The sequence below is a fragment of the Anolis sagrei genome, chromosome 4 (assembly GCF_037176765.1).
Source record: "Anolis sagrei isolate rAnoSag1 chromosome 4, rAnoSag1.mat, whole genome shotgun sequence".
In the NCBI taxonomy this organism is placed as follows: Eukaryota; Metazoa; Chordata; class Lepidosauria; order Squamata; family Dactyloidae; genus Anolis; species Anolis sagrei.
The window spans coordinates 125,022,559-125,049,688 of record NC_090024.1 but is presented as its reverse complement, the minus strand read 5'-3'; the positions used below and the strand labels follow the sequence as shown (position 1 = coordinate 125,049,688).

At 38.6% G+C, this 27,130-nt stretch overlaps 1 protein-coding gene across 1 annotated transcript in view; it reads left to right on the top strand.

Moving 5' to 3' along the window:
• Positions 1-27,130, top strand: part of XPR1 (xenotropic and polytropic retrovirus receptor 1) — a 122,193-nt gene that overhangs the window by 11,559 nt on the left and 83,504 nt on the right. The window contains exon 2 of the mRNA XM_060774459.2: positions 1,611-1,662. Coding sequence (XP_060630442.1) covers positions 1,611-1,662 — 52 coding nt within the window. The remainder of the gene's footprint in view (positions 1-1,610; positions 1,663-27,130) is intronic.

The following is a 27,130-nucleotide window of genomic DNA, read 5'->3' as shown; positions in this document are numbered from 1 at the left end:
GAGTGGGAAAGTTGAAGATTAAAATGAGCATCCTCAGGCAGCCGTGCTCTGCTTCGGCCCCTTCATCTGGGTTGCAATGCCACCCAAAAAGTTGCTGGGACTTCCAAGGTTGTAGTCACCAGCCAGGTCCACCTGAGTGGGTAAAGCATGGTTTTCCTTTCCTCGGCCCCTTGTCCTCCCCAATGGTTGAGATACCCCCTCCACTCTGTCTGCTTGGCACCCTCCCCTCCTATCTAATTTTGTGTGGTCTGCAAATGACCACACAACCTTGGCAGAAAAAAGGTTCCCCACCTCTTTTTTTACACTTAACATGATGGATGGGGCAGTCTGTTTACAGAGGAGAACATTTGCCTTGGAACATAAGGGAATTCCTACTTATCTCTAATTTGTGGTAGGACCTAGTGGGGCAGGTTTTTTTTTTTTCATGTCAGAGCTTCTCAAGTCACTTCTGATATGAAAGAATTGGTTGTCTGCAAGGACGTTGCCCAGGGGACGTCCGGATATTTTGCTGTTTTATCATCCTTGTGGGAGACTTCTCTCATGTCCCCACATGGGGAGCTGGAGCGAACAGAGGGAGCTCAACCCGCTCTCCCCAGATTCGAACTGCTGATCTGTCAGTCAACAGTCTTGCTGGCACAAGGGTTTAACTCGTTTTACCACTGGGGCAGTGACGTTGCCCTTTGCAAGTTGGTGGACTGTGGAGAGATACATGAGAATGAATTCTATTCTTTGTAGGCTAAATTAGTCCCACAGGTGAAAAGTACTTTTGCTATGTTGTAAGGTCTGATCAAGATCTTCAAACCATAATTAGGGATATTGTTGGTTTCCAACAGAGCGTTTAGAGTTCTAACAGCTTTTCAACTAAATTGGGATGGTTATCGCCCCCTGATCTTTGAGTGGCTTGCATCCCTACTCTTCTGCTCTACTATTATTTGGAATGAAGTGAATGTGTTTTTGAATCTTTCTAACTTATTTAGGGCATATCTTTTTGGACATTTTCCATTTCATGAGGAATGTCTTGAAGAGCGCACCGCCGTTATACTTATGAGAACATACCCCAGGAAATAACACATTCGGTCATAAATCTAAATCCTAACTATAGTGGAATCCTAAAATTTAGAGGATCTTGGAACATCAACACTTTCGTTAGTTCTGTTGTTCAGTGGGTTTACTTTCATTGGGACAAACAATTGGATTTGGGCCTTAATCTTTTCAAAAGTACACTATTGTGGTGATTCATGATGCTAATACAATTTGATACTTCTTCTCAATCTTCCAGTTAATCCTACAATTATGACAATAATAACTTTGGAACATAAAAGTACATTAAAAGTACTGTACTTAGTTTCCCAAGGTTGTCCCATTTTTAACGGTTTTGTCATGCTGTTGACTATTATAAATGTTCCTGATAAAATGTACAGTATTTACTTCCTTTGGTGTACAGTATTTACTTTGGTAAATATAATTTCACCAGATTCACATTCCATGATTTTCTGTGTCAACCTTAAGGGATAAAAGGACTTTAATTGTGCCTTGATTTAAGATGGGCAGATCAAAGTGACTTAATTTGCTGTGTTGACAAATGTATTTCTTTTCCTCTCTTTTGGCAGGCTTTCAAAGAGATGCTGTATGCAGCTCAGGACCAGGCCCCTTCCATAGAAGGTAAGCAAACTATCATTTTTGCATAAGTTTTGACTTTAAGCACTGAGATACCCATCTTCTGTTCAAAAAAAAATCATCTCAGAGGCATAAAAGCATAAGTCCAGAATCATATTTTAATGGTTCTAATATCTTCTTGCTTCATAATATTTCTCTCTCTCTATGCTGCTGTAAGTTTATACAGGTGGCAGATGTCAATTTGCTTCTTTCCCTGTCAAACAGCCCAATGTTCTGTTCAATATAGTATATACAAAGCAAGGAAGTCTTATCATGGGCATATAATAGCCTTCATTTTCCTTTTTCATTACTATAACAGTTTTCATCTTGTTTTATGTGTCAGCAGAAATATATAATAACTGATTGTAGAGAACTTAGACTAAAAGTAATATTTCCATTTTCCTACCAAAAAACTTATTTCTTGGTAAATACACATTTGTTAAATGTGGATCAATAGTGAACTGAAAAAATGTATGCAATGGTAATGTGTAAGAGTCAGTTTTAAATTTGTTACTATTCATAATCTTCATAAATATTGGTAGTAGTATATGGTTACAGGCTTGTTTTCAGACTGAGAAAAAAAATCTACAAAAACAAAGAAGAATGCTGTGTGGGTCTGTCCGTTTCATACAAATAGCAAAACAAAGCTTACATGAAATATATAAGAGTCCATTTAGATGGGAAAACATGTTAAACTTAAACAAAGAATTTCCTATTTAAATGATATACCAGCTACAAGAAGAATATTGAGAATTGAGAATTTTGGCAGAATCAAAAATAAAAATAAAGATTATGTTTGTTTTTTAAAATATTGAGAGTGAAGGGGAAAAGACAACAAGATACTATATAGAAATAAATTGTTAAAATACAGCAAACGGGTTATAGAAGATAAGATAAGTTTGAATTAAAAAAATAACATTTGATAGAGATGGTGAAACCAAATGTTAAAATGGATACACTGTTAATGTGAATATTACTTGTGATTATGCATTAATTTTAAATATATTGGGTTATATTTAGCAGGAGCTAAAATGCAAATGATTAGCACAGGAAGTACATGGACCATAAAAGTATAAGACTACTTTTTAACCCAAGAAAATCTTCTCAAAAGTCAGGGGTCGTCTTATATGTGGGAGTCGTCTTATACTCGGGGGTTGTCTTATACGTTGGAGTAGCCTTATGCATGGGAGTTGTCTTATATGCGGGAGTAGTCTTATACGCCGGGAGTCGTCTTATAGAGCGGGTGCTGAAACTTCCAATCCGGATTGGAGAATCTGTGGTTGCTGCATAATGTGAGGGAAGTCAAAAATGGCAGTGGCCGTGTCCCTGCTGTATGCAGTGACTGTATGAAAGCATTAAGGCGACGCTGTACAAGTATGGTAGAAGAAAATCAATTCCTCAGGATTTGTGGACTTAATGCGGTCCTGATGGTGAGGTTAAGGGGCGCCACACTGGGAAGGTGTAAGTGAAGGGCAGAGCAAGCTGCAGGCGTTCGGGGCGCCCAGGGTATGAAAAAAAGAGATAGAGTGGCTCTGGGCCCAGAAAAACACAATTCTTTTACCTGTCTGGCCTGCCCTTGTATCCTGTTACCCTACCTCCTCCTGATCTCACTCCTGAAGACTTCAGTGAAGTGGTACAGGTGCGCATGTCCGAGATCTGAGCGGCAGAGAAGGAGGTACAGTAATAGGAAAATTACCATATTGAAATCAAATCTGATGCTTTTAAAATTTTTACTTGGTGTGTGTTGGAAGAGGGGTAGTCTTATACGGCAAGTATATCCCAAACTCTATATTTTAACTGGAAAAGTTTAAGGGTCGTCTTATCTGCCCAGTCGTCTTATATACCGGATGGTTTGATATTTGTTTTTACTTGAAAAGGGGAAAAGTCAGTTTGTGATGTTATTTATTTTTATTTTTCTATTATTATTTTTAAAAGGTGATAATAGAGGTTAGTTGTTAGTTTTAGTTGGTAGGGAGGCAGGATAAGGGACTAAGAATATTATGTGGTTATTTTATTTTATTGTAAAAATACAATAAAATTAATTGGAAAAATAAATATTGGTACTAATATGAAAAATTGCTAATAAACTGAAGAATGGCTAAACATTTTTCCTTTAGGAAGCGTCTGTTTGGTGACAGTAAAACTTGAAAAGCCAACGTCAAGAGTTTTAGATAGGATATTTTTTTTCTATATCTCAACCTTCATGTTATTCAATAAGGCCTGCAGGTTATAGGTTCCTATACTTTGTTAAAAAACTGTGAACCAGATTCAGGTTATGGCAAGTGCTGGCGCCTAAAGAAATGGGAGCTTTGCAACTTTGGCATGTGATGCAGTCTTTCTTGTGTGTTTCAGCAGTGTAAATTCTCCAGATATGCATGGAGGTGTGCAGGAGCTTTCCCCCTGCTGTTCAACTGGATCTAGTTGGACTTGGGACACACACCTGAGGTTGAACCAGTGGCAGAGTACTCAACTGTGCCTGGGCACAGCCCTGCTGCCACTGAGCAGCTGGTTGCAAGTCTGAACCTGGAGGTCAAGTGAGCCCAAGAGACTACTGTGTGTTTCTTCTTCCATAATTGTGAAACAGCAGCCGGATGGTGCTATAGTACATCTCCACTTCCACCCCACACATCCTAGCATCATATGCCTGCTGTTGTCAGCCAGGGAAGAAGTAGTTGCACTGTAGCTATCCAGATCTTTAATCTAAGTAGGCTTTATGCTTCACTTGACTCAAATAGGATGTTGGACCTTTATATCTAGATGATCCTTTATATCTAGATTTTCTTCAAGCTGGTAATAATGATCAAATTCATTTGGATGTTGATGTGTCTTCACAATTTTCCAGTGAGTAGCTGCAAGCATTAATATATCAAAATGAATAAATGAGAAGAGTTAAATGTGATATTTACTTTCTGTGCATTAGGTCCCAGATTTCACAAGCATAAAACTGTTACATTTTAGTGTTGACTTCCTTGTATTCTCTGACTTTGCTAAGTACTATCTAGGCTTTGTTCCAATGTGCACTTGGTTCATAAAACATGGCTTTCCGAACCTGATTGTTCTGAGAAATAAAAAGTGTGTTTGTAGAGACTTGATCTTTTCTTTTATAAAACCTTTAGAACTCTCTCAGTAAATATACTCTAGAACTTGCTGTCCTGAACTTTATTCTGTACTGTCAAACAGTGGATCAGATTTCAAGCTTTTATTGCTAGCGTTTCCAGTTAAAATAAAATTTCACTAGGAACAACTTCAATTTGGAAATTAAGAGGAGAACATGAAAAAACAGCAGATATCTGTTAAAATACTAAGTTAGAAGGAGATTTTCATAAATGGCATTTATTTTTCTACTGTGGAAATGTTTATTAGATGTGGGATAATGAACACTCATCCATGCAAGTCTTTAACCAGTACTAATTTATGTCAGCTATACTAAATTGATGCATCTAAATAGCCAAAAGTTATCAGATCCTGTTTGATCTTGGGAGCTAAGCAGGCTCAGTGCTGGTTAGTACTTTAATGGGTGACTGCCAAGTGCTGTAAGTTTCAGAAACTGGCAAAACTACCTCTGAGTAAGAAAACTATATGGAATTAATGCGATTACCACAAGTCTATAGGTGATGTGAAGGCATATACCTACCGACACACATTTAATTGACTTTTACCATTCTATCCAAACCTATCCTGATAGAACAGTTGGGAATTTTAACTTAATGGCAGCAAGCAACACTAGTGCCTACTGCTCCTTAGCTTCTCCCCTTAATAAATCAAGAAATGGCGATCCTAATATGTTTATTGTTGTATTGGAAATAGGATTCTTAGCTTTTTGTTCCAAAACAAATCAGTAATCAAAATCCATTGTTGAATAAAGTGGGAGAAATTCTTGTTATCTACTGTTACTTGGTATTACTTGCATACTAGTATCAAATTGAACACAACTTCCCGTACAAATTGAGTTATTTTTCTTTTTGATATAATCAGATGACATTATGAGCAAGGGTATATAAGTGTTACCACTGATGTACCATAGCATATTTACCTTGATACAGAAATAATTGCCTGCATTTCCTCGGGGATTTTCTGGCATACAGTGAAATGAACATAATTCAGAGTTTTATATGTTGAAGAATTGCTATTGTCTTGTGGCTTTATCTCCCATGTATAAATTACTCCTTTTTAAAAAGCAAGCCAATATAATAAATACTATAATTTTGCTTGCAAGTTAATATTTTAAAACTAAATGTTATGTATTTGCTTTGAAAGATGGGGAGGATTAGAGATTGGTGGAAAATGTCATGGTAAAAGAACCAAATCTTGTCCTTGGAAAGAAAATTGTGCCTGGCTTTTTTGCTCTCAGCAACAAAGGTTGCTGGACAATGCCTGATTATTTCTACTTGGTTAGCAGATGAGTCTCTATCTCCCCAAGCTCCTGGAAATCCAGATTTTTTCAATAGCAGTGAAGTTTAAAGTGACCCTGTAAATTATTCATTTTGATTATCTGCCTGAATGGCCTGAGTCTACATTTAATATTTTTCCCTAGGATCTTTGCAGCTCTAAAGGGTCTGTTGGGGTTTTTGAAAATAACACAAGGAGAGAAAAGCAATATCAAACTTGAATTTGGTATCTGCTTAGTGCACCTGTAAACATTTTCCATATAGTTTGCTAGCTTTTTATGTTCCTTTTTTGGTTCAGTTCCTATATTAAGTATATGTTATTTAATTATTTCCCAATTATTTAAATACATGAGAATTGTTTTCAGTGAATATTTTCCCTGGAGACATGAAAGAAAGAAAGAAAGAAAGAAAGAAAGAGAAAAAGATGGTTATTTTCTGGAAGAGCCTGATTTTTCAATGTAAGTGATAATTCCTCAGAAGAGATTTATTGAAAGCACCAGTATGTAAATGTTTCCAAAATAGCTAAGAGATATATGGGCAGGAGAAGACAGGCTAAGAAATACATAAGTTGACTGAGCTGAAAAAAGTAGATACACATGTGGGTTTCTCTGGATTTTCTATGCTGGGGATGGGGCTTGCATTTTATTATGTTTCTATTTGCTAAATCCTTTGTGCTCATTACAATTTGCCATGTCTCAGGGCGGGAAACATAATATGTTAGACAAGCCTGATAAATAATATGGATAGATTCAAGCAAGGAAGCCATGTCCCTGAATCTGCAACCCCTGAGCAGGACTGTTGATGGTGGGCATGACTTGAAGGTGTCTTATTCATAAGGTCACCGTAACATAAAGTCAACTTCATGGCATTTAACAACAACAGCTCCTCAAGTTTCAGTCCAACACACAAATCCCTATTCAGTGAGCCCTTGGTATCTACTGGGATTTGCTTTCAGGTCCCACCAGATTCTGAACGAATGCTCAAGTCACTTTACATACTATTGTGTAGGAATATGGAGTCCCTTATATAAAATCACAAAATCAAAGTTTGCATTTTTGAGAGAAAATGGAGTATGCTTAAGCTGTGGGTGGTTGAATCCGTGGATATGGAGAGCTGACAGTACGTTGGTGACTGCTGTGTGGATAGTACTTTAGAAAAAAAGTCTTTTTTTCCAGGTAAATTTATTGTAAATGGAGTGATTATACAATAAAGAATTACAAGTGTTGTGAGTAATACCCCCCCCCCCCAATATTAGTATGTAAATCTGACATTGAAATGCTAGCAAGTTTAAGATATATAATTTGTTACTTTTAAATCTGTTTCTTTATGTGTAACTAGCTGTACCTGCCATGCGTTGCTATGACCAACCTTCCCTCCCTCTTTTTCTCCTTCCTTCCCTCCCTCTTTCCTTCCCTCCTTCTTCTTTTTTCCTTCTTTCTTCCTCCTCTACCTGTTTCTTTCCTCCCTTCTTTTGCTCTTTGGTTCCATCCTTCATTTTCTCCTTCCTTCCTTCCTTCCTTCCTTCCTTCCTTCCTTCCTTCCTTCCTTCCTTCCTTCCTTCCTTTGCTCCCTCCCTCCCTCCCTCCCTCCCTCCCTCTCTCTTTCCTTCCTTCTTTCAATTTTTTATTTCCTTCTCTCCTTCCTTCACTACCTTTCTTTCCTTCCTTCTCTCTTACCCTCCTTCTTTCCCTCTTTCTCTCCCTCCTTCTCTCCTTCCTTCCTTCCCTCCTCCTTTCTGTGTATATGTGTTTTGGTGGTGTATATATGCATATATGTGTGTATGTATTTGTGTATATGTGTGTTTTTCTATGTATGTGGTTTTGCAAATGCGTTGTAATGTATTTTGGGGTTGGGTTGTTTTGCTTTTTAAGTCCCTTCTGTTGTGTTTTTCAGTGTTTTATGAGTGATGGTCATTCATTGGCCTGAGAGGTGTCTTGTGTAAATTTGGTGTCAATTCGTCCAGTGGTTTTTGAGTTCTGTTAATCTCACAAACAAACATTACATTTTTTTATATAGATTGTTCTTTCTGACTAGAACTGGAAATCACTATCTTGACTGTTGTTCACAGTAATTTTAGGAGCAAAATAGTCATGTACGGAGGTGGGGGATTGTTTGTATTAAAGTCATTTCCAACTGCTGGCAGACTTAAGGTGAATGCTTTCTTGGCATGATTTCTTCAGAGGCAGTTTGCCATAGCCTTCTCTTGGTGCCAATAGAATGGGATCTGCCCAGGGTCACTCAGTGGGCTTCCATGGCACAGCAGGGTTTCAGCTCTGGTCTCTAGAAATCCACTACACCATTCTGGCTCTGTGTATTGGGATACAGTAAATTTAAATCTTTGAAGTGATAAATTTTACTAAGATCTGTTGTTTAAACATGGATAGTTGCCACAAACAACTCTTCAGCTAGTATGTTGTTAAGGAGATATTAATTTATTTTCTGTAAAAAGGTAACTTTGCCAGTTTCTGCTTACATTTTTTTATACTGCATGCTTTTATTAGTATTCAAGTAAATATTTGATTTGTTTTATTTTCTTTCTTCTCTTTGAATCATGGTAATTGTGAAGGATCAAAAAAGCTTTCAAATACAATATTTTGACAAATAAGAGGATTCCTCTTCGTGAACATTCTGTAAAATTAAGACCCCTTGAAATAAAAAAAATCACTCCAATGATGCTGTCTGTAATAGCAATACCAGTTTCATTTTGTTAATCCGCTTAAGAGGTCACACCATGTGGTGGCTATTGCAGGAGAACTGCCAAGAAGAACATTTGGATAGCTACTTTTTGTGTTTAAACAGTTTTAAAGTAAACAAGGGCACATGCAGAGTAAAGTCAACTATTTGGCTTCCTGTTGCTGATCTTCTGCAGATATGGGCAATTCCATGAGAAAATAGAAAGGAATAGTTGCATGTTGTTTTACAATTAAATTTGCACATATAAATTTACTCAATAGTGAATTGGGTGAGAAGGAGACAACAAATGCATTTGATAAGAGTAAGAAATTGGGGTTGTGAATCTGTGGGTAGTGACTGACCTTTATGTGTAGAAAGCACTGCAAATCAGGAATATACCCAATTTAGCACAGCAGGGGAATTCTAAAAAAGAGGGAGCTAAGGGTTATGACTTATCTTTAAGATTTCTGTCTCCAATGAAGGAAAAACTCTTTTATTTGGATTGTAATTGGGAAGTTTTACTCTTACAGCATCTAATTTTCTCTTTCTGGATATAGCAGTAAAGAGATGCCCTGAAAAAGGTCAGATTTCTCTGCCTAGGAAAGGGGCTTCTGACTTCACAAAGTATAGAGGCAACCAGGTTTCCTGGAGAATTTATTTTACTACTACTAATAGAGCTTAAATTTTTCTGTCTTTTGTTTCACCTCCTATGCCTCATCCCCCACATAACCTCTGGCTTTATTGAGATTCTGCCAATCCATTTTAAACAGAAACAATATCTTATATAAATGTGGGCCTGTGACTCTTAATGTCATCATGTTCTTATCCTGAATTTGTATGTATGATGTTACTACTGAAGTCATGCACATAAATAGTAATGTCAAGATGACATGATAAATTTCAAAGCTATTTATTTCAGCCCTAACCCAGGCTCTGATTGGCTAAAATGTCATCACCATTTCACATCTGCATGATATTTTTTAGATGCATGTTCATTCTCAAAGCGAAGATTCCCAGGACCTAGAAAAATGCCACCAAAGTTAAATTTAATAGATATCTTGATAGAATACAGTCAATTCCACTTGCAGAATAATTTTCACATGATGGGAGGAGAAATAAAGGACAAATTTATAATAATCTGGAATTGATTTTGCTATATTTTTGAAGAAGTGATGGCAAACATAAACCTTCAAATAATGATTAGATTTTTGCCATTGCAGATATTAATATATAAATAGAACAATTAATACCATATATTATATAGGTTGGGCATTATAAATTCAGCTATAGCAGGGGTCCTCAAACTAAGGTCCGAGGGCCGGATACAGCCTTCCAAGGTCATTTACTAAGCCCTCGCTCAGGGTCAACCTAAGTCTGAAAAGACTTGAAAGCACATAACATCAACAATCCTAATCAGCCAAAAGCAGGCCCACACTCCCCAATAAAATACTGATAAGTTTATATTTGTTTAAATTGTTCTTCATTTTAATTATTGTATTGTTTTTAAGTGTTTTTCGCACTACAAATAAGATATGTGCTGTGTGCATAGGAATTTATTCATGCTTTTTTTCAAATTATAATCCGACCCTCCAACAGTTTGAGGTACTGTGACCTCTGTTTATAAAGTTTGAGGACTCCTGAGTTATAGATTTGTTGTTGTTCATTCGTTTGGCCGTTTCCGATTCTTCATGACTTCATGGACCAGCCCACATTAGAGCTCCCTGTCGGCTGTCAACATCCCCAGCTCCTTCAAGATCAATCCAGTCACTTCAAGGATGCCATCCATCCATCTTGCCCTTGGTCGGCCCCTCTTCCTATTTCCTTCCATTTTCCCCAGCATAATTGTCTTCTCTAAGCTTTCCTTTCTTCTCGTGATGTGGCCAAAGTACTTCAACTTTGTCTCTAGTATCCTTCCCTCCAATGAGCAGCCGGGCTTTATTTCCTCAAGTATGGACTGGTTGGATCTTCTGGCGGTCCAAGTCACTCTCAGAACTTTCCTCCAACACCACAGTTCAAAAAAAGCATCTATCTTCCTTCGCTCAGCCTGAGTTATAGATACAACTTGCTTATTAATATATCTTGAAAAGAGTATAATTTCTTTAGAGATATTGTATATGCAACTATGTGGTAGGATGTCAGGGTTAAGATTATTTTGGCTCAAACCTTGGCCCACATCCAGCTTTGGAGGAAAATTCTCCCTAATATTTCAGACAGGATCTGCAAGGGAAAATGGAGAATGTAAAATACACTCCAGCCAACACTGAATCTCCAAGGGTTTCTATATATTTGTGGCAACATTAGACATATTTACAGAAGACATTGCAATTTGAGTTTGCCATTATTTCAGAGAGTGAGCATAAGCTACAGAAAGAACACCAGTCTTTAATGTCTGTTCCATTATGATTTCCACTTCTTTGTCTGTGTGCCTTTTCCTGCAAGATATTCACTGAAAAGTATTTGCTATGGATAGGAAGTGTGCCTTCCCTTTGACATAATTCAATAGCAGGGGCATTGCTAAATTTTCTCAATCAACATCAGGAAGACCTGTAAGTTTACTTTTTTCTTGTGCATCTTATACTGTAATCTTAGCTTTTGTGTTGTTTTTGCACAGTTTGAACACTGTGTTCTTGCTGTGCCACTAATTGAGCAGGAAGCATGGTGATAAGCCATAAGGGTACCTGTCCTTGAGTTCCCTCAACAATGTCAAGAATAAATGTGAGATAATTAAAGTGGAAGGTTACTTGGTTTGTTGGCCTGTTCATGGTTGAAGCCTGCCAGAAACCTGGATTATGACATTAGTCCAGCCATAGTGAAAGGCACAGTCTCAAACAACATTTTGTTTGCTTTTAATTTCAGTTTCATACTTCTGTGGTCTGGTGCTTATAATGGTGCATCATAATTGTTGGATGATTATCAATAGCTATAAGTCAGTGGTTCTCAGCCTTCCTAATGCTGCAACCCCTTATAGTTCTGCATGTTATGGTGAGCCCCAACCATACAATTATTTTTGTTGCTACTTCATAACAATAATTTTGCTACTGTTATGAATCGTAATGTAAATATCTGATATTCAGGATGTATTTTCATTCACTGGTCCAAATTTGACACACATACCCAATACGCCCAAATTTGAATATTGGTAGGGTTGAGGGGAGTTGATTTTGTCATTTGGGAGTTGTAGTTGCTGTCATTTATATTTCACTTACAATCAAAGAGCATTCTGAACTCTACCAATGATAGAATTGAACCAGACTTGGCACACAGATCTCCCATGGCCAACATAAAGCATTGGAAGGGTTTAGTGGGCATTGACCTTGAGTTTTGGACTTGTATTTTAGAGCGTATCAAGAGAGCACTGTGTTCTCAAAACAATGATGAATCTGGACCAAACTTGGCACGAATTCTCAATATGCCCAAATGTGAACAATGGTGAGGTTTGGGGAAAAGAGACCTTGATATTTGGGAGTTGTAGTTGCTGGGATTTATAATTCACCTACAATCAAAGAGCATTCTGAACCCCATTGATAGAATTGAGCCAAACTTCCTACACAGAACCCCTATGACCAATAGAAAATACTGTGTTTTCTTATGGTCTTTGGCGACCCCTCTGACCCCCCCCCCCCCCCCGATCTCCATTCTCCAGTTGAGAAATGCTGCTATATGTAATATTTATCATTGTTTTGTTTTGTTTGCCATTGAATGTAAGAAGAACTTCTTGATAAAACAGCACAGTCAAAAACACTAAATCGGTGTTTTTAAAAGGATGAATTACACAGTCTAACAAAAGGTTTTTAGACTGTTCCTTGGGTTATTTGCAGTGCTGATTCAGAAAATTGCATTGGATAGAACATATCAGCTCTCGTTCCTTCAATATCGATATCATGGTTTTATATGGGTGAGCAGATACCAACTGGTACATAGCATATGTTCTGTATCTCAAAAACTAGAACTAATGGGGAAATCTGGCATCATTTTTATCAACGGATCAGATATACCCAGAAACAGGTCCAAAATGTTTGTTGGCCAGTGTTAGGGGTTTTAATCTTTGACTAATAAGATTTAGTAAATAAAGTTAATAAATTAATTAATAAATAATTTAGCTGTGTTTTGTTTTAATCAAGTAGCCTGGGGTCTCATGCTGGAGAGAAATAAAATAAACATGACTCAACAATGTTCGCATTTTGTATCCTATTCATGACCTCTCACAACATAATACTTCCATTTTGAATTTGAAACTGTCATGATGTTCCCTCTCTAATGTTCTCACTTCAGTTATAGAATTACATTGGTATCCTGGTATTTTGGTGAGTTGAAGGCAATGAACAGGCTTGATAACTAGACACAAATGGTGACATGTACGCTACAACTGAACACAGGACAGGACTTAATCTTAAGATTTTAGACTGGTGCTAGCAAAGAAATTCTACCATTTTGCTACAGCTGTTAATTGCTAGTTAGTGACAGACCTAGAAGACAACAAATAGAGCTGTCAAAAGTCTTTGGAAAACATGTTAGAGGCAAATATCTCATATTCCTATTGACTTAGATGACATTAACAGAGTAATAGATGAACAAGGCTACATCATGGTGCTGGGTAATCTTGCTGTTATGGGTGCCTTTAGCTTGTATACACCAAGTATGTTGAGAAGATTGCCTGGAGGACTGAATCACGCCACTTATTTGTTGAACTCTTGCTTGTCCTGACCTGTGAACCTAGCCAGAACTAGGATGAATGTTGTGCCTTGATTGTGATTAACACATTCTTAAGTCTCTGCTAGATTAAAGGAAGCATTAATGAGGTACTGTTCAAGAACCCTAGTCTATATGCATAGGCTAGTGGTTCCTGTTAATGGCAGTCCAATGCCCCATTCACCGTTCTTGGGCAGGGTGTTAGAATCCAGTTTGATATTGCTGGTTAATTTAATTATTTCCGAACTATGGCCTAGGTGCTACTATATTATATTATATAGCTCAACTTATATTCAAGAGAATCTTCTCAGATGGAAAAGTGGATCATGTTATTACAAGTGTAAACCAGAAGTGACACACAGTCCAACTGGAGTGCAATGTGAGTAAAATAAAGGTGATCAAAACCTATAAGTATGCAGATGTGTGTTGGGCTATAGTGTTCATAACCAGCTCATAATTTCTTACTCTCTTTCCCTTTCTTAAAGCTAATCACAGAGTCATAGACCACAATGACCATCCCGTCCAACTCCATTCTGTAGTGCAGGAATACACAAGTAAAGCATTCCCAACAAATGGCCATCCGGCCTCTGTTTCCAGAGGAGAGTCTCCCATACTCCAAGGCAGCATATTCCACTGTTAAACAGCTCTTACCATCAGGAAGTTTTTCCTAATGTTTAGGATGTGTCTCAGAGGCACTTCACTTTGCATTATCTTCAGGAGTTGAAAGCTGATAGTTTCCTTTGAGTCCCCTTTGGGGTGAGAAGGGCGGCATATACATGTCGCAAATAAATAAATAAATAAATAAATAAATAAATTTCCTGACTCAGATTGTTGCCTATTCATTCTCGGAATGGCGGTAGGAGCAATCCACAACTATTGGGTTCCTTCACATGCCATTGACTGGCAGGAGTCCATATTCTTTTCTGTCAAAACTGTTCGGATCATTTGCCCCTTCTGCGTCAATTAACTTCTCCTGCATAATTAACAGAATTTCCTTATCTAAGTGTTCTCATTACTTCCATAATGTCTTCCTCATTTATCCTAATTTGCCCTGATTTTTTGAAATTCCCAATGGCACATATCGACAGCTGGAACAATTTTGGAAACCACAGCCTCCTTGGCCAATGTAGAGCCATCATTACCACATATGTCTTCCCTTGTTATCTTCTGCAGTACTCTTTGTAGTATTTTGTTGGGTGGAAAGGCAAACAGGCATCGTGGTGGACACCTGACTTCCAATGTATTGTGTCCCTTGACATCTGGACTTCCATTAATGGAAAAGTAACATAATCTTATAATTCTTTCTCAATCCTTTCACACTTGAAATGCGTTGGAGTCTAGATCTCAAGGTTCTTCCTTATTTTTTGTTGCCTGGTAGACTAAAATGTAGTGATTTGTTTGGCTGAGAGCAATAATCCTTTGGTTAACCATTAACTAATACCAAAGGACTACTGTGTAGCTTCTTAATTTCCATAAAGCTATAATCATAAAGAATGCTGTCAGGTTTAGGGGATGATTCACCCGTGACCTAAAGTAAATGGTCAAGCAAAGTGGTGGGGAGAGAAAAGATAATGGCTTCAGAAAATAACACTGAGGTTAACGATCAGTTGCCATTTCAGTTTGTAAAGTTCCTGACATAAAATTCCATAAATCAATTTCGCCAGTTGTTCTATTGAAATGACATTTTCTTACTGTTTCAGTTCTTTACTCATGCTATTCTACAAATACATCCCGAAAAGCATGGAAACATACCTAGATGCCAAACCTTTCTAAGTAGCAGAGTTTACTTTCATGATAATCCTATTTACACATTTGTTTTAAGCCCTTTTTGTATATCATTGGTCTTAATGCTGTGTAGATTTGGGTATGAAGCAATCTTAATTTCATTTGTGGTGCCTTATTGGAAATATACTTGTTGTGCTAAGTTAGTGAGGTAAGCTTTTGAGTTGAAAAGGATCTGTATTCAAAATTGCGCTTATAAGACATGGTGTCCATATTAACATGTCTAGTGTAAGATAAGCATCTTGTACAAGTGTTTGTTTTTACAGTGAAAGAGATGTCAGTCAGTGCATGTAATATTACAAACACACGCAAAAAGTTGCAAAACATTTCATAAGTCTTACATTGTATATGTCAGTTAAGATAATACTATATGCAAATAACTTCGTAGTAGGTGTTGAAACATCCTACAAATTAGTTGTTTGTATTTTAGAGCAGTTCAGCTATCATGGTGACTTTGAAGTTTACTATACACAGCTATGAAGCACATGTACATCTTATGGTTTTTGTTCATACAAAATTCTTAGGCCAAGATCCAGTGTAATATTTTTCATTGGGTACCAGTGCTTTCACCATAGGCAGCAATCCCCTCCTCCCTTCTATGTATCTTGAACATCTGGGGACCTTCTGGATGGGAGAAAAAAGTGGCTGATAAGAAATTCCTTATTCCAGTGGTATTTATTTATTTTTATTTGTCGTCTCAGGGCAACCAGTCGATTATATTAAATTTCTAACAGAGCAAAGCAAACAAACAGAGAAAATACAAAATGTGTGAGTTTGGTAGTTGATTAAATGTCCTTTGACCAGTACCTGGCCACTTGGAGTGCTTCTGGTGTTGCTGCAAGAAGGTCCTCCATTGTGCATGTGGCAGGGCTCAGGTTGCATTGCAGCAGGTGGTCAGTGGTTTGCTTCTCTCCGCACTCGCATGTCAAGGATTCCAGTGGTGATATGAATGTATGCCATTGGATTTTAATTTTTAGTCTTTTATCACGTGTCCCTTAATGTATTTATTGTGTACATAATTAAATCCTGAGCCAGCAGGAAAATGCTGGATCTAGATTTGAGTTCTTTCAACAAGGATGCCAGAAGTGTGTATGTTGTATAATCTCCTGATGTTTTCCATGCAATCCAATAATGTAAAAGAGAAGAGAATGTGAGAAGAGAATGTACATACTGTATATCTGTATCTGTCGATTCAACCATTCAATACTTGAAAATATTTTCCATCCGCCCCCCCCCCCAAAATCCCAAAAGCAAACTTTGTTTTTGCCATTTTATATAGGAAACACCATTTTACTATACCAGTTTATATACAGTGAGATCTTGACTTACGATCAATCCAAACTTGCAAGGTTTTTTTGAGATACGAGCCGTTGCTTGGCTCGTTTTTTGCTCAGAATTACGAGTTAGCTCTGAATTATGGCCAGCCTGAAAGGTAGTGCTAGCATGAGAGCACGTCACCCTTTGTGAGCTTTTATGTGGAAGGGAGGGCAGGAGGGTCTTTCATTAGCAGCACCATTAGTACCAGAAGGGAGGCTGCGGGAGGCCCAGAACAATGCTGCCACATCCTTCATCTGCGTATCAGTGTGGCAGCCAAACAGGGGCTGCTCCTCCCCGAAAAATGAATGGACACTCACAAGCCAGGCGGAATGGAGAGGGGCTCCAGGCAGGAATGCTGGGCTTAGCATTTTTTGCTGTGTCTTCAAATCTTTCAAGTGAATTTCCTCTGAAATATTGGCTCCTGCTGCACCTGGGACCCTTGTGAAGTCTCTCACCCAAGTCCAAGCCAGGGCTGACTTAGCATCTAAGGAAAAAAGCTAAGGTTACGGAAGACGCGGAGAATCTGCACGTAGGGAGGCATTGATCGGTGGGAAAAGAGGCACAGATGACCTCCCATTAGTTTCTGGTTTGGAAGGGTGATTATTTTTATTTTTTTAAAAATTACATTTTAATACATTATTTGTAAAGTACAGTACATTTTTCTTATTTAAAAACACAATAAAATTGGTGTGCCTTTTGGGAGGACGGAATGAATTAATAACTTTTCAGTGCATTACAGTGGGGAAGTTTGTTTTGGGTTATAGTGATTTGAGTTAAGAGCTCAGTCACAGAACAAATTCAATTCTTAAGTCAAGGTATCACTATATTAGCAATTGAGCATTCATAGATTTAGGTTTTCAGTCTCTTTTTCTCCTGAAGAAAGTACCAAATCTGAAATGACTCCGTTTCCAAATTGGGAATTTGCAGTCAGTGTTGCTGGTGTCAGATTAAACCTATCAGTGGGTATAGGCTAAAGGAGCAGGAGCTTTTTTTTTCTTTGTGTCGTGTCAGGAGCGATTGAGAAACTGCAAGTCGCTTCTGGTGTGAGAGAATTGGCCGTCTGCAAGGACGTTAAAAGGGGACACCCGGATGAATTGATGTTTTTATCATCCTTGTGGGAGGCTTCTTTCATGTCCCCGCATGAGAAGCTGGAGCTAATAGAGGGAGCTCATCCGCCTCTCCCTGGATTCGAACTGCGACCTGTCGGTTTTCAGTCCTGCCGGCACAGGGGTTTAAGCCACTGCGCCACCGGGGACTCCTCTGAGCAGGAGTTGAGCAATAAAGTAAAATATAAAGTAATTTTTATATTTTCCGAACTAAAGATGCATTTTTGTTGATACACTAGGCTTAAAATGCCAATTGAAGACAAATTGTGATTTTTACCAAGGAGCTGGAAGAAATGGGACTGTGCAGAAGTTCTTTTCAGGATGTCATATAACAAAAGATCATTAATCAGGTTTCACTAAAATGTGGTTCAAGCCATCTTGTTTAAAGATAGATGGATCAGCTCATTTCTAATTATGATCTCATTTAGGCTATGAACTCGCCAGACGAACCACGACTTTTTGGTGACTTCCCCACTGACGTACACATGGGAATGCAGGCAAACTGGCCTAATTTGCTGGGTTTCCAGCATAATATACATACTGTACATTTATTTATTGCCAGTGAAGTTAGCCTGATTCCAACCACTATAAGTAAGCATGTGGATGTATACATCATAACAGACACCTCAAATAATAGCATAACTGTAAAGCACTTTAGTATGGGGAATAGCATGGGTATAAATTATTTGGCTGAGGGAATGCTTAAGAGATGTTAGCAAGTACTTATGACTTCAGAAGGTGTTTTTCTATTAACTTTCTATCTTTTAAGATTTCCAACTCAGTGATATCTGGAATTGTTTAGCTTCATTAATCCTGTGAAATAATTGGCATTCATTTTGCAATACAACTTATTAATGTGACCTCGCCATCCATGAAAAAATAAACATCTGTGTTTCCAACAAATTAATTTTATTGTGTTTTTTTCTCGCACCAGCTATATTATTTCAAGTGATGAGGAAGAAAATTGTCTATAGCACTGGAATAATTAACTGTCTGTCTAACAGATCTCTCGTGTGGCATGCCTAAAGTAAAATGCCAGAAATCTGGCTGTTAAAATATTAATGTTTCACTGGTGCCTTCCATGCTCTTTACAAATATATTCCTGTTATGTCTCGAGAATGTGGAATTGAGAATATATATAATAGCAGATGATTACAAGGAATGTTAGTGTTCTTTTTTTTAAAAAAAATACTCTGCATGTGTACTCTTGATTGCTTTATTGTGGCAAGATCCATGGTTGCATATATATGATGATGTATCTTCTCCCTTTAGCAGTTTGAAGAAAATTCTGGGGTGGAGATGCATAGAACTGGGGGAGGGGGGAGAGAAATGAAGAAAAGAGGATCAAGAAAATATTTTTTCTGATTATTTCTCTATATTTTATATAAAAAACATTTTGTTTTTTTTAAATTTTCCACTGGAAAAAATTATAATTGAGGGGGAAACTATTGTGAAATATTTTCTTTTATGAAACGAAGAAAAAAGGCTTCTATTATCCATTAATCTGAGATATTTCTGCCCCAGTAGAGATTACAATGGACTGCAGGATAAAAATGTCCTATGCTTGTGGGCACAAGGAGTCTCTGCTTATTCAACATGTGAGGGACCACAGCACTGTTAAAAACTGGAGATGACGTAATTGCAGAACACTACATCACATTTTCATTTTAATTTGGCAGTATTTTAAATTGTTTAGATTTTAATTCAGTTTTATTGTAATAACTGTAATAATAGTTTTAATGCAATATTCAGGGAGTTCCCAAGTTATGAACAAGATAGATACTGTACGTTTGTTCTTAAGTTGAATTTTTTAAAATGTAAGTTGGAACAGGTACATTTTAAGTTTAAAAAGATAAAGGTTTGCCCTAACATTAAGTTTAGTTGTGTCCAACTCTTGGGTGGCGGGAGGGGTGTGTGTGTGCTTATTTCCACCACACCCAGAGTTGGACGCGACATTGTCTGTAGACACCTCCAAGATCATGTGGCCAGCATGAATGCATGGAGCGCTATTGATCTACTCACATTTGCATGTTTTCGAACTAGGTTGGCAGAAGCTGGGCCTAACAGCAGGAGCTCACCCCGCTCCCTGGATTCGAACCGCTAACCTTTCGGTCAGCAAGTTCATCAGCTCAGTGGTTTAACCCATTGTGCCATCAGGGCAGGCCCGTAGCCAGGATTTCGTTTCGGGGGGGGTGTGAATTTTTTTCGGGGGGGGGGGCTGAGTCTGAGTGAAAGAGGGTCTAGCCTAGCAAATCTTTTGTATCATTACCCCAATACCTCCATGCATATGGGATATATTGAGTATGGTGATCAGATCATGATATGAATAAACATAACAGTTTAAATAATGCACCAGTAAGGCCTTTTCGCGAACCACCATGAGAATTTGGGGAGGGGGTTAAGCCCCTCAAGTCCCATTCCCCCCCCCCCCCCCCCCGGCTACATGCCTGCATCAGGGGCCCTTTTAAGTGTAACTCCAGCCAAAGATATATTAGCTTTGGATAGCATAAGGAAGGATTAACACCCCTATGGAGTTTGTTTGATTGTCTGTGTCCCTGTTCAGAAGATTGCAGCTGACTTTCTTTCCCAGTAGTGATAATATAATTTTGAAAAAAATGGCTTGTTGTGGAAACAAGGATTGGCGAGAAAGCTTCAGTTTTCCCCATGATGACTCTTCTAGGAATAAATTTCCCTTCTGAGGGGTAGATTTCTCTCACTTCCTGTTGTCTCACCCTTGTTCTTAACTATGAGTTGTTTGTAAGTTGAATGTTTGTAACGCGGGGAATTCCTGTATATGTAAATAGATGAAAAATGCAACAGAATTAGTATATTTATTATTTTTGATTATTTTTAAGCATCATAAAATGAACTGTTGTTATAATTTAAATGTACATATTGTGTGTTTTAACTTCCAGAGGGTGTCCTGGTTACCTTAGTGCAGGGGTCCTCAAACCAGGTCATAGTCCCTCAAACTGTTGGAGGGTCGGATTATAATTTGAAAAAAACATGAATTAATTCCTATGCACACTGCACATATCTTATTTGTAATGCAAAAACACTTTAAAACAATACAATAATTAAAATGAAGAACAAGTTTAACAGATATAAACTTATTAGGATTTCGGTGGGAAGTGTGGACCTGCTTTTGAGATAGGATTGTTGTTGTTGTTGTTGTTGTTGTGTGCTTTCAAGTCATTTCAGACTTAGGTTGAGCCTGAGTGGGGGCCGGGTAAATGACCTTGGAGGGCCATATCCGGCCCCTGGGCCTTAGTTTGAGGATCCCTGCCTTAGTGGAACATGTCATAGACATAATTGCACCTAGAATCACAGAATCGTAGAGTTGGAAGAGACCTCATGGGCCATCCAGTCCAACCCTCTGCCAAGAAGCAGGAATATTGCATTCAAAGCACCCCATACAGATGGCCATCCAGCCTCTGTTTAAAAGCTTCCAAAGAAGGAGCCTCCACCACACTCCGGGGCAGAGAGGTCCACTGCTGAACGGCTCTTGCAGTCAGGAAGTTCTTCCTAATGTTCAGGTGGAATCTCCTTTCTTGTAGTTTGAAGCCATTGTTCCGCGTCCTAGTCTCCAGGGAAGCAGAAAACAAGCTTGCTCCCTCCTCCCTGTGACTTCCTCTCACATATTTATACATGGCTATCATATCTCCTCTCAGCCTTCTCTTCTTCAGGCTAAATATGCCCAGCTCTTTAAGCTGCTCATCATAGGGCTTGTTCTCCAGACCTTGATCATTTTAGTTGTCCTCCTCTGGACACATTCCAGAGGAGGGCGACTAAATTCAGTACATGTGATTCTTGATACATATATTGGGCTGGTGGGGGTGCTAATACTCTGCTAAGTATACTTAACAAGTAACACTTTGTAGAGTTGGTATGCTTGGGAGTTGGCAAGTTCTTCTTTATGGTGTCTGGAATTCACACAAATGAATTATTTTGCCTTTGTAGTGCAAAATTCCTCTGCAATCATAACCATTAATCCTATTAGTATCAACCTTAACAGCTCTTAATGCCAGTCAGGATTTGTACTAAGCAGTATCTAGAACTCTGGTAGGCCTTTTGGCTTGACTGTGCTGTTAGTTCAAAATGTGAAGCCATTATGAACACCAATTTACAACATTACTTTGGGAGTTTAAAATGGTAAATAAGTTGTTGAGGTGATTTCGCATTCTTCCAAAGTCTGCTGTGGGGAGATTGTGCAAAAACTTTCAGCAGTACCAGTTTCCACGGAAGTTCAATAACTTGTTCATTCTCTGGCATGTCAGCTGTTATCTAGCTTAGCAGCTTCCAGTCAGCAGAATTCAAAGGAGAAAAAAATGCCTCTCTCAATACTGTTTTCAAAGAGCTTCAAAGTGTTGCATTGGTGAAGCTGTAGACTTGCAACTGCTTGCTTATCTTCGTCTTTCAGGTTTAATAGATCCTCCCTGTGTACTAAAACCAGGGGTGGATTGGGCCGGTAAGAATTGAAATCCATTTGATTGGTTACTTACAATCAAAACTATGAGTAAAACGTTCTTGCATTTGGAAATTAATTAGTTTCGAAGGCTTTCATGGCCAGAATCACTGGGTCGTTGTAGGTTTTTTCGGGCTATATGGCCATGTTCTAGAGGCATTTTCTCCTGACGTTTCGCCTGCATCTATGGCAAGCATCATCACTACCTCTGAGGATGCTTGCCATAGATGCAGGCAAAACGTCAGGAGAAAATGCCTCTAGGACATGGCCATATAGCCCGAAAAAACCTACAACAACCCATTAATTAGTTTATTTACAAAGGGCATATCTTGAGTGGTTGGAAAAATGGCTCAAAATTATTCATGACAATGAAGAGTGTACTGGAAATGAGATTGGTATTGTGTTGTCTTAAAATTAATTTCTGTATTCCTGTCAAAATTACAACCATATTACTTTTTCAAGATGTTTTCGTAGACCAGTGGTTCGCAACCTGTGGGTCCCCAAATGTTTTGGCCTTCAACTCCCAGAGATCCTAATAAATAGTAAATTGGCTGGAATTGTAGGCTATAACATCTGGGGACCCACAGGTTGAGAACCACTGTCCTAGACTATATAATGATTAGCAGTAAAATATTATTGCACCCTGCCAGATTGTACCCATTTAACCCCTGCTGTTGGCAGAAATGACCTGAACCCACCAGCAAGACACTACCTAGCACAAACCTAGTATTCTGCATCTAGATCACAATTCCTGGTTTGTTCTTCTCAGAAAAAAACCCAGGAATTGTAAGCCAAGCACAAACCAAGTTTTTAATCAAATTTTCTTGGTCCTAGTAGTAGCAGTGGAGCCCCCGGTGGCGCACTGGGTTAAAGTGCTGAGCTGCTGAGCTTGCTGACCGAGAGGTCACAGGTTCAAATCTGGGGGAGCGCCATGAGCTTCCGCTGTCAGCCCCAGCTTCTGCAACCTAGCAGTTTGAAAACATGCAAATGTGAGTAGATCAATAGGCACTGCTCCAGCAAGAAGGTAATGGCACTCCATGCAGTCATGCCGGCCACATGACCTTGGAAGTGTCTGCGGACAACACCGGCTCTTTGGTTTAGCAATGGAGATGAGCACCACACCCCAGAGTCGGACACGACTGGACTTTATGTCAGGGGAAAACATTTATCTAGTAGTAGCAATATTGTTTCAAATGTGATGGCACCTCCTGAAAGTTTCATTTTTCAATATCAGCCCTCATTCTAAAATGTTGCTTACTCTGGTATACATTCAGTTTGAAAAGGCATCTGCTTTTAGAAGTCTGGACATTTCTGCTCTCCATACATTGAATGCAGTTGCTTCTCAAATTGTTTACTAGTATCATGTTCTTTCTGTACTAGGCAGATATAAACTGAAATTATTTGATAGGTAAGCAAGTAACATATGGAGCTAGTAATTTGAATTCATACAGCACAGAATTGTTGGTTTCTGTATATTATGCATGAGAGTACAGTTAATGAAAAGGAATGCATTAGTTGTTTCAAACAGGTAGGGTACCTTCAGTTAATTTTTAAAGGATGTGTTTCATGTAATCTGGGAATTTTCTATATGCACTCACTGTAGTCATTTCTCTGTGGTGCGTTTACATACATTTCTTTGCCATTGCTGAAGCTGCAGTATTTGCAAATGCCATTGCAAATACTACATCTATTTATTTATTTACTTACTTACTTTGCTTCTATACCGCTGTTCTCAGCCCGAAGGCGACTCACAGCGGTTCACAAAACACAGAACACAGCAGAATACAAACACCAATATAAAACAGTTAATAATCTAATCTAATACACAATTAATACACAATTTGCTTATAGAAGAAGAAAACATAATGTTTATAACACATTTATAGCAAACAATGAGCATTAATATCCCTTTATTTATTTATTTATTTATTTACGGCATTTATATGCTGCCCTTCTCACCCCGAAGGGGACTCAGAGCGGCTTACAAGATATATATACATACACTATATTATATTATTAGCATAGTATAGTATCAGTATTATAGAATCATAAAATCATCCAGTCCAACCCCCTGCCAAGAAGCAGGAAAATTTCATTCAAAGCACCCCTGACAGATGGCCATCCAGCCTCTGTTTAAAAGCTTCCAAAGAAGGACCCTCCACCACACTCTGGGTGCTCTCACAGTCAGGAAGTTTTTCCTAATGTTCAGATGGAATCTCCTTTCTTGTAGTTTGAAGCCATTGTCCTGCGTCCTAGTCTCCAGGGCAGCAGAAAACAAGCTTGCTCCCTTCCTCCCTATGACTTCCTCTCACGTATTTATACATACAACTAAACGTCCCTTGCCACACGTCCCTTGTCAAGATTCTATTTTCCCCAAACTCCACCAGTGTTCACATTTGGGCATATTGAGTATTTGTGTAGAGTTTGGTACAGATCCATCATTGTTTGAGTCCATAGTGATGTCTGGATGTTGGTGAACTACAACTCCAAAACCAAAAGACATTGCCCACCAAACCCTTTCAGTATTTTCTGTTGGTCATGGGAGAACTGTGTGCCAAGCTTGGTTCAATTCCATCGTTGGTGGGGTTCAGAATGCTCTTTGATTGTAGGTGAATTATAAATCCCAGCAACTACAACTCCCAAATGACAAAATTATTATTTTTTGAGTGAAGGCGTTGCTGTGGCCCTCAGAAAACAGAGGAATTCCAGGCATGGAACAATAGACAGAAGAGACATATAGAAGGGACATTGAGAGATGGAACAGAAGGTAGATGGATAGAACATAAGTTAAGTAGGTAGGTAGATGGATGGATGGTCAGACAGACACACACATTTAAGGGGCCAAAGGGGGACTGGAAGGTCTTTGGGGCTGCCTTCCAACTGGTTAGCCATCTTTCAGGTAGGCTTTGATGGTGTCTTCCTTTACCGCCCAATGAGGTTGGACTGGATGGCCTTTGGAGCTCCCTTCCAACTGGTTGGCCATCTGTCGGGAGGGATTTGATGGTGTTTTCCTTTACTACAAAAAGTGGTTGGGTTGGATAGCCTATGGGGCCCCTTTAACTACCATGGCTCAATGCTGTGGAATAATTCCAGGTAGGGGCAGACTTGGGCCCTCTGGAGTTTTGGACTCCAATTCCCACAATTCCTAACAGCCTCCCTAACAGGCTTTTGGAGTTGGAGTTGTTTTTGTCGCTGTGTTTTTCAGTGTTTTTATGAGTGATGGTCACTCGTTGGCCTGAGAGGTGCATTGTGTCCAAATTTGGTGTCAATTCGTTCAGTGGTTTTCAAGTTCTGCTAATGCCACAAACCAACATTACTTCTTTATTTATATAGATAGTAATTATATTGTATGTATATTGTACTATCCTATTATATTGTAATATTATAGGTAATATTACATGTAATATAAAATATATAATTATAATATTGTATTATTATTAGTGTTATATTGTATTACATCATAATATTATAAATATTATATGTATATACAATATATTATATTATATTATTAGTATAGCACAGGAGACAAGATGGAACTGTCTTCTGCCCCCCCCCCTTCACTCTGGCCCAGAGCAGCAGTTGGTGCGGGGGGAGGGGGCTCCCAACTGATGCCCTCCTTTTTTCCAGGAGGATGCATGCTTGCTGTGCTAGGTGAAAATAATTTGTTATTTGATGCTGAAGAACTTTGAAGATATATCTAGTTGTGTCCAAAGTTGATGTATGTTGGCTCTTAACAGTTGGAAGTATTTCTGCATTATTACAATTGCAAGATTGAAACAGAGGGCTCCCTGCATGTTGCTGGCACGTGTTGGCCTAGTTCACAATTGGCTGTCTAGATTTGTGCACTGCAGGATTCTCAGCTAAATACAAGTTCACAACCTTTTTGCCAGTTAGATTGCTTTACTGGTGTTCTTTTTAGGTGTAAATACTAAAGATTTCAGCTTGGATCTGGTGGTGTGGAAAAAAAAGTATTGGAAAGGAAAGTTGCTGTATTCATGAGTTCGAAGCCAGCCCGTGTTGCAGTGGGTTTCCAACCAGTTGTGTAGCCTGTTGTCGACCTTTGCAACCCGAAAGACAGTTGCATCTGTCAAGTAGGAAAATAAGGTACCACCTTAAAGTGTGGGGAGGTCAAATTAACTGATTTATGAGGCCATAAAGAAGACTCCAGCAAAGCATTCCAGCGGGGAAGCATGCAGGGAATGCGGAAGTGCTTCATCAGCGTCGCGGATGGACGATGAAAGCGACAGCTCCCCTGGCGGCCAGAAAACGTTAAATAGCCTCTGTGTATGTCTGTACATGTTTGTATGTCAAAAATTGGCATTGAATGTTTGCCATATATGTGTACACTGTAATCCGCCCTGAGTCCCCTGCGGGGTGAGAAGGGCGGAATATAAAAGCTGTAAATAAATAAATATTCAGTTGAGAAGAGCTTTTTAAATCTGTATGAATGGTTATGATGCTAGTAAAGGCATCTATTTTCCTCCATTGGGTGATTTCTGTTCAAGTGAGAATAGCTGATCTGTGGATTTGGTATGGTTATAAAAATAGCCCAAAGAAACATTATTTTGCAAGTCTTAATCACTATTGCCTCCATGTTGAGCTGTCCTCCCTTTGTTTAACCTGGAAAGTATATTTATACCATTTTCTTTAAAATCTTGGACTAAAAAAGAAAAGGCAGCATACTCTTAATTATAACTCACCTGCTCAGTGTAAACGGCTTCAAAAAACCCCTTCATTTAGTTTGCAGCATAGCTGCTAAAAATCCAAATCAAGTAAGTATCTGACATGTTTACTGTAGAGTTTGCTTTTTTTGCTTGGCGTGTTATGATTTCTGGCGCCAACTTCAAAACTTAGCTGCCCAGTTTGTCTACCTAAAATTTTCCAACTAGTAATTTTAGTGTACTTAATTGGTAGAGTGCATCGAATCTTCTCTATATTTGACTGTTTGGTTATGCATGTTAATTATAGCAAGTTGTGTCAGAAAAAAACTGTACTGTGCATATTGTCAGTGTAATCATGGTAAACCAGCCCAATCTCTGCCATGGCATAACTGT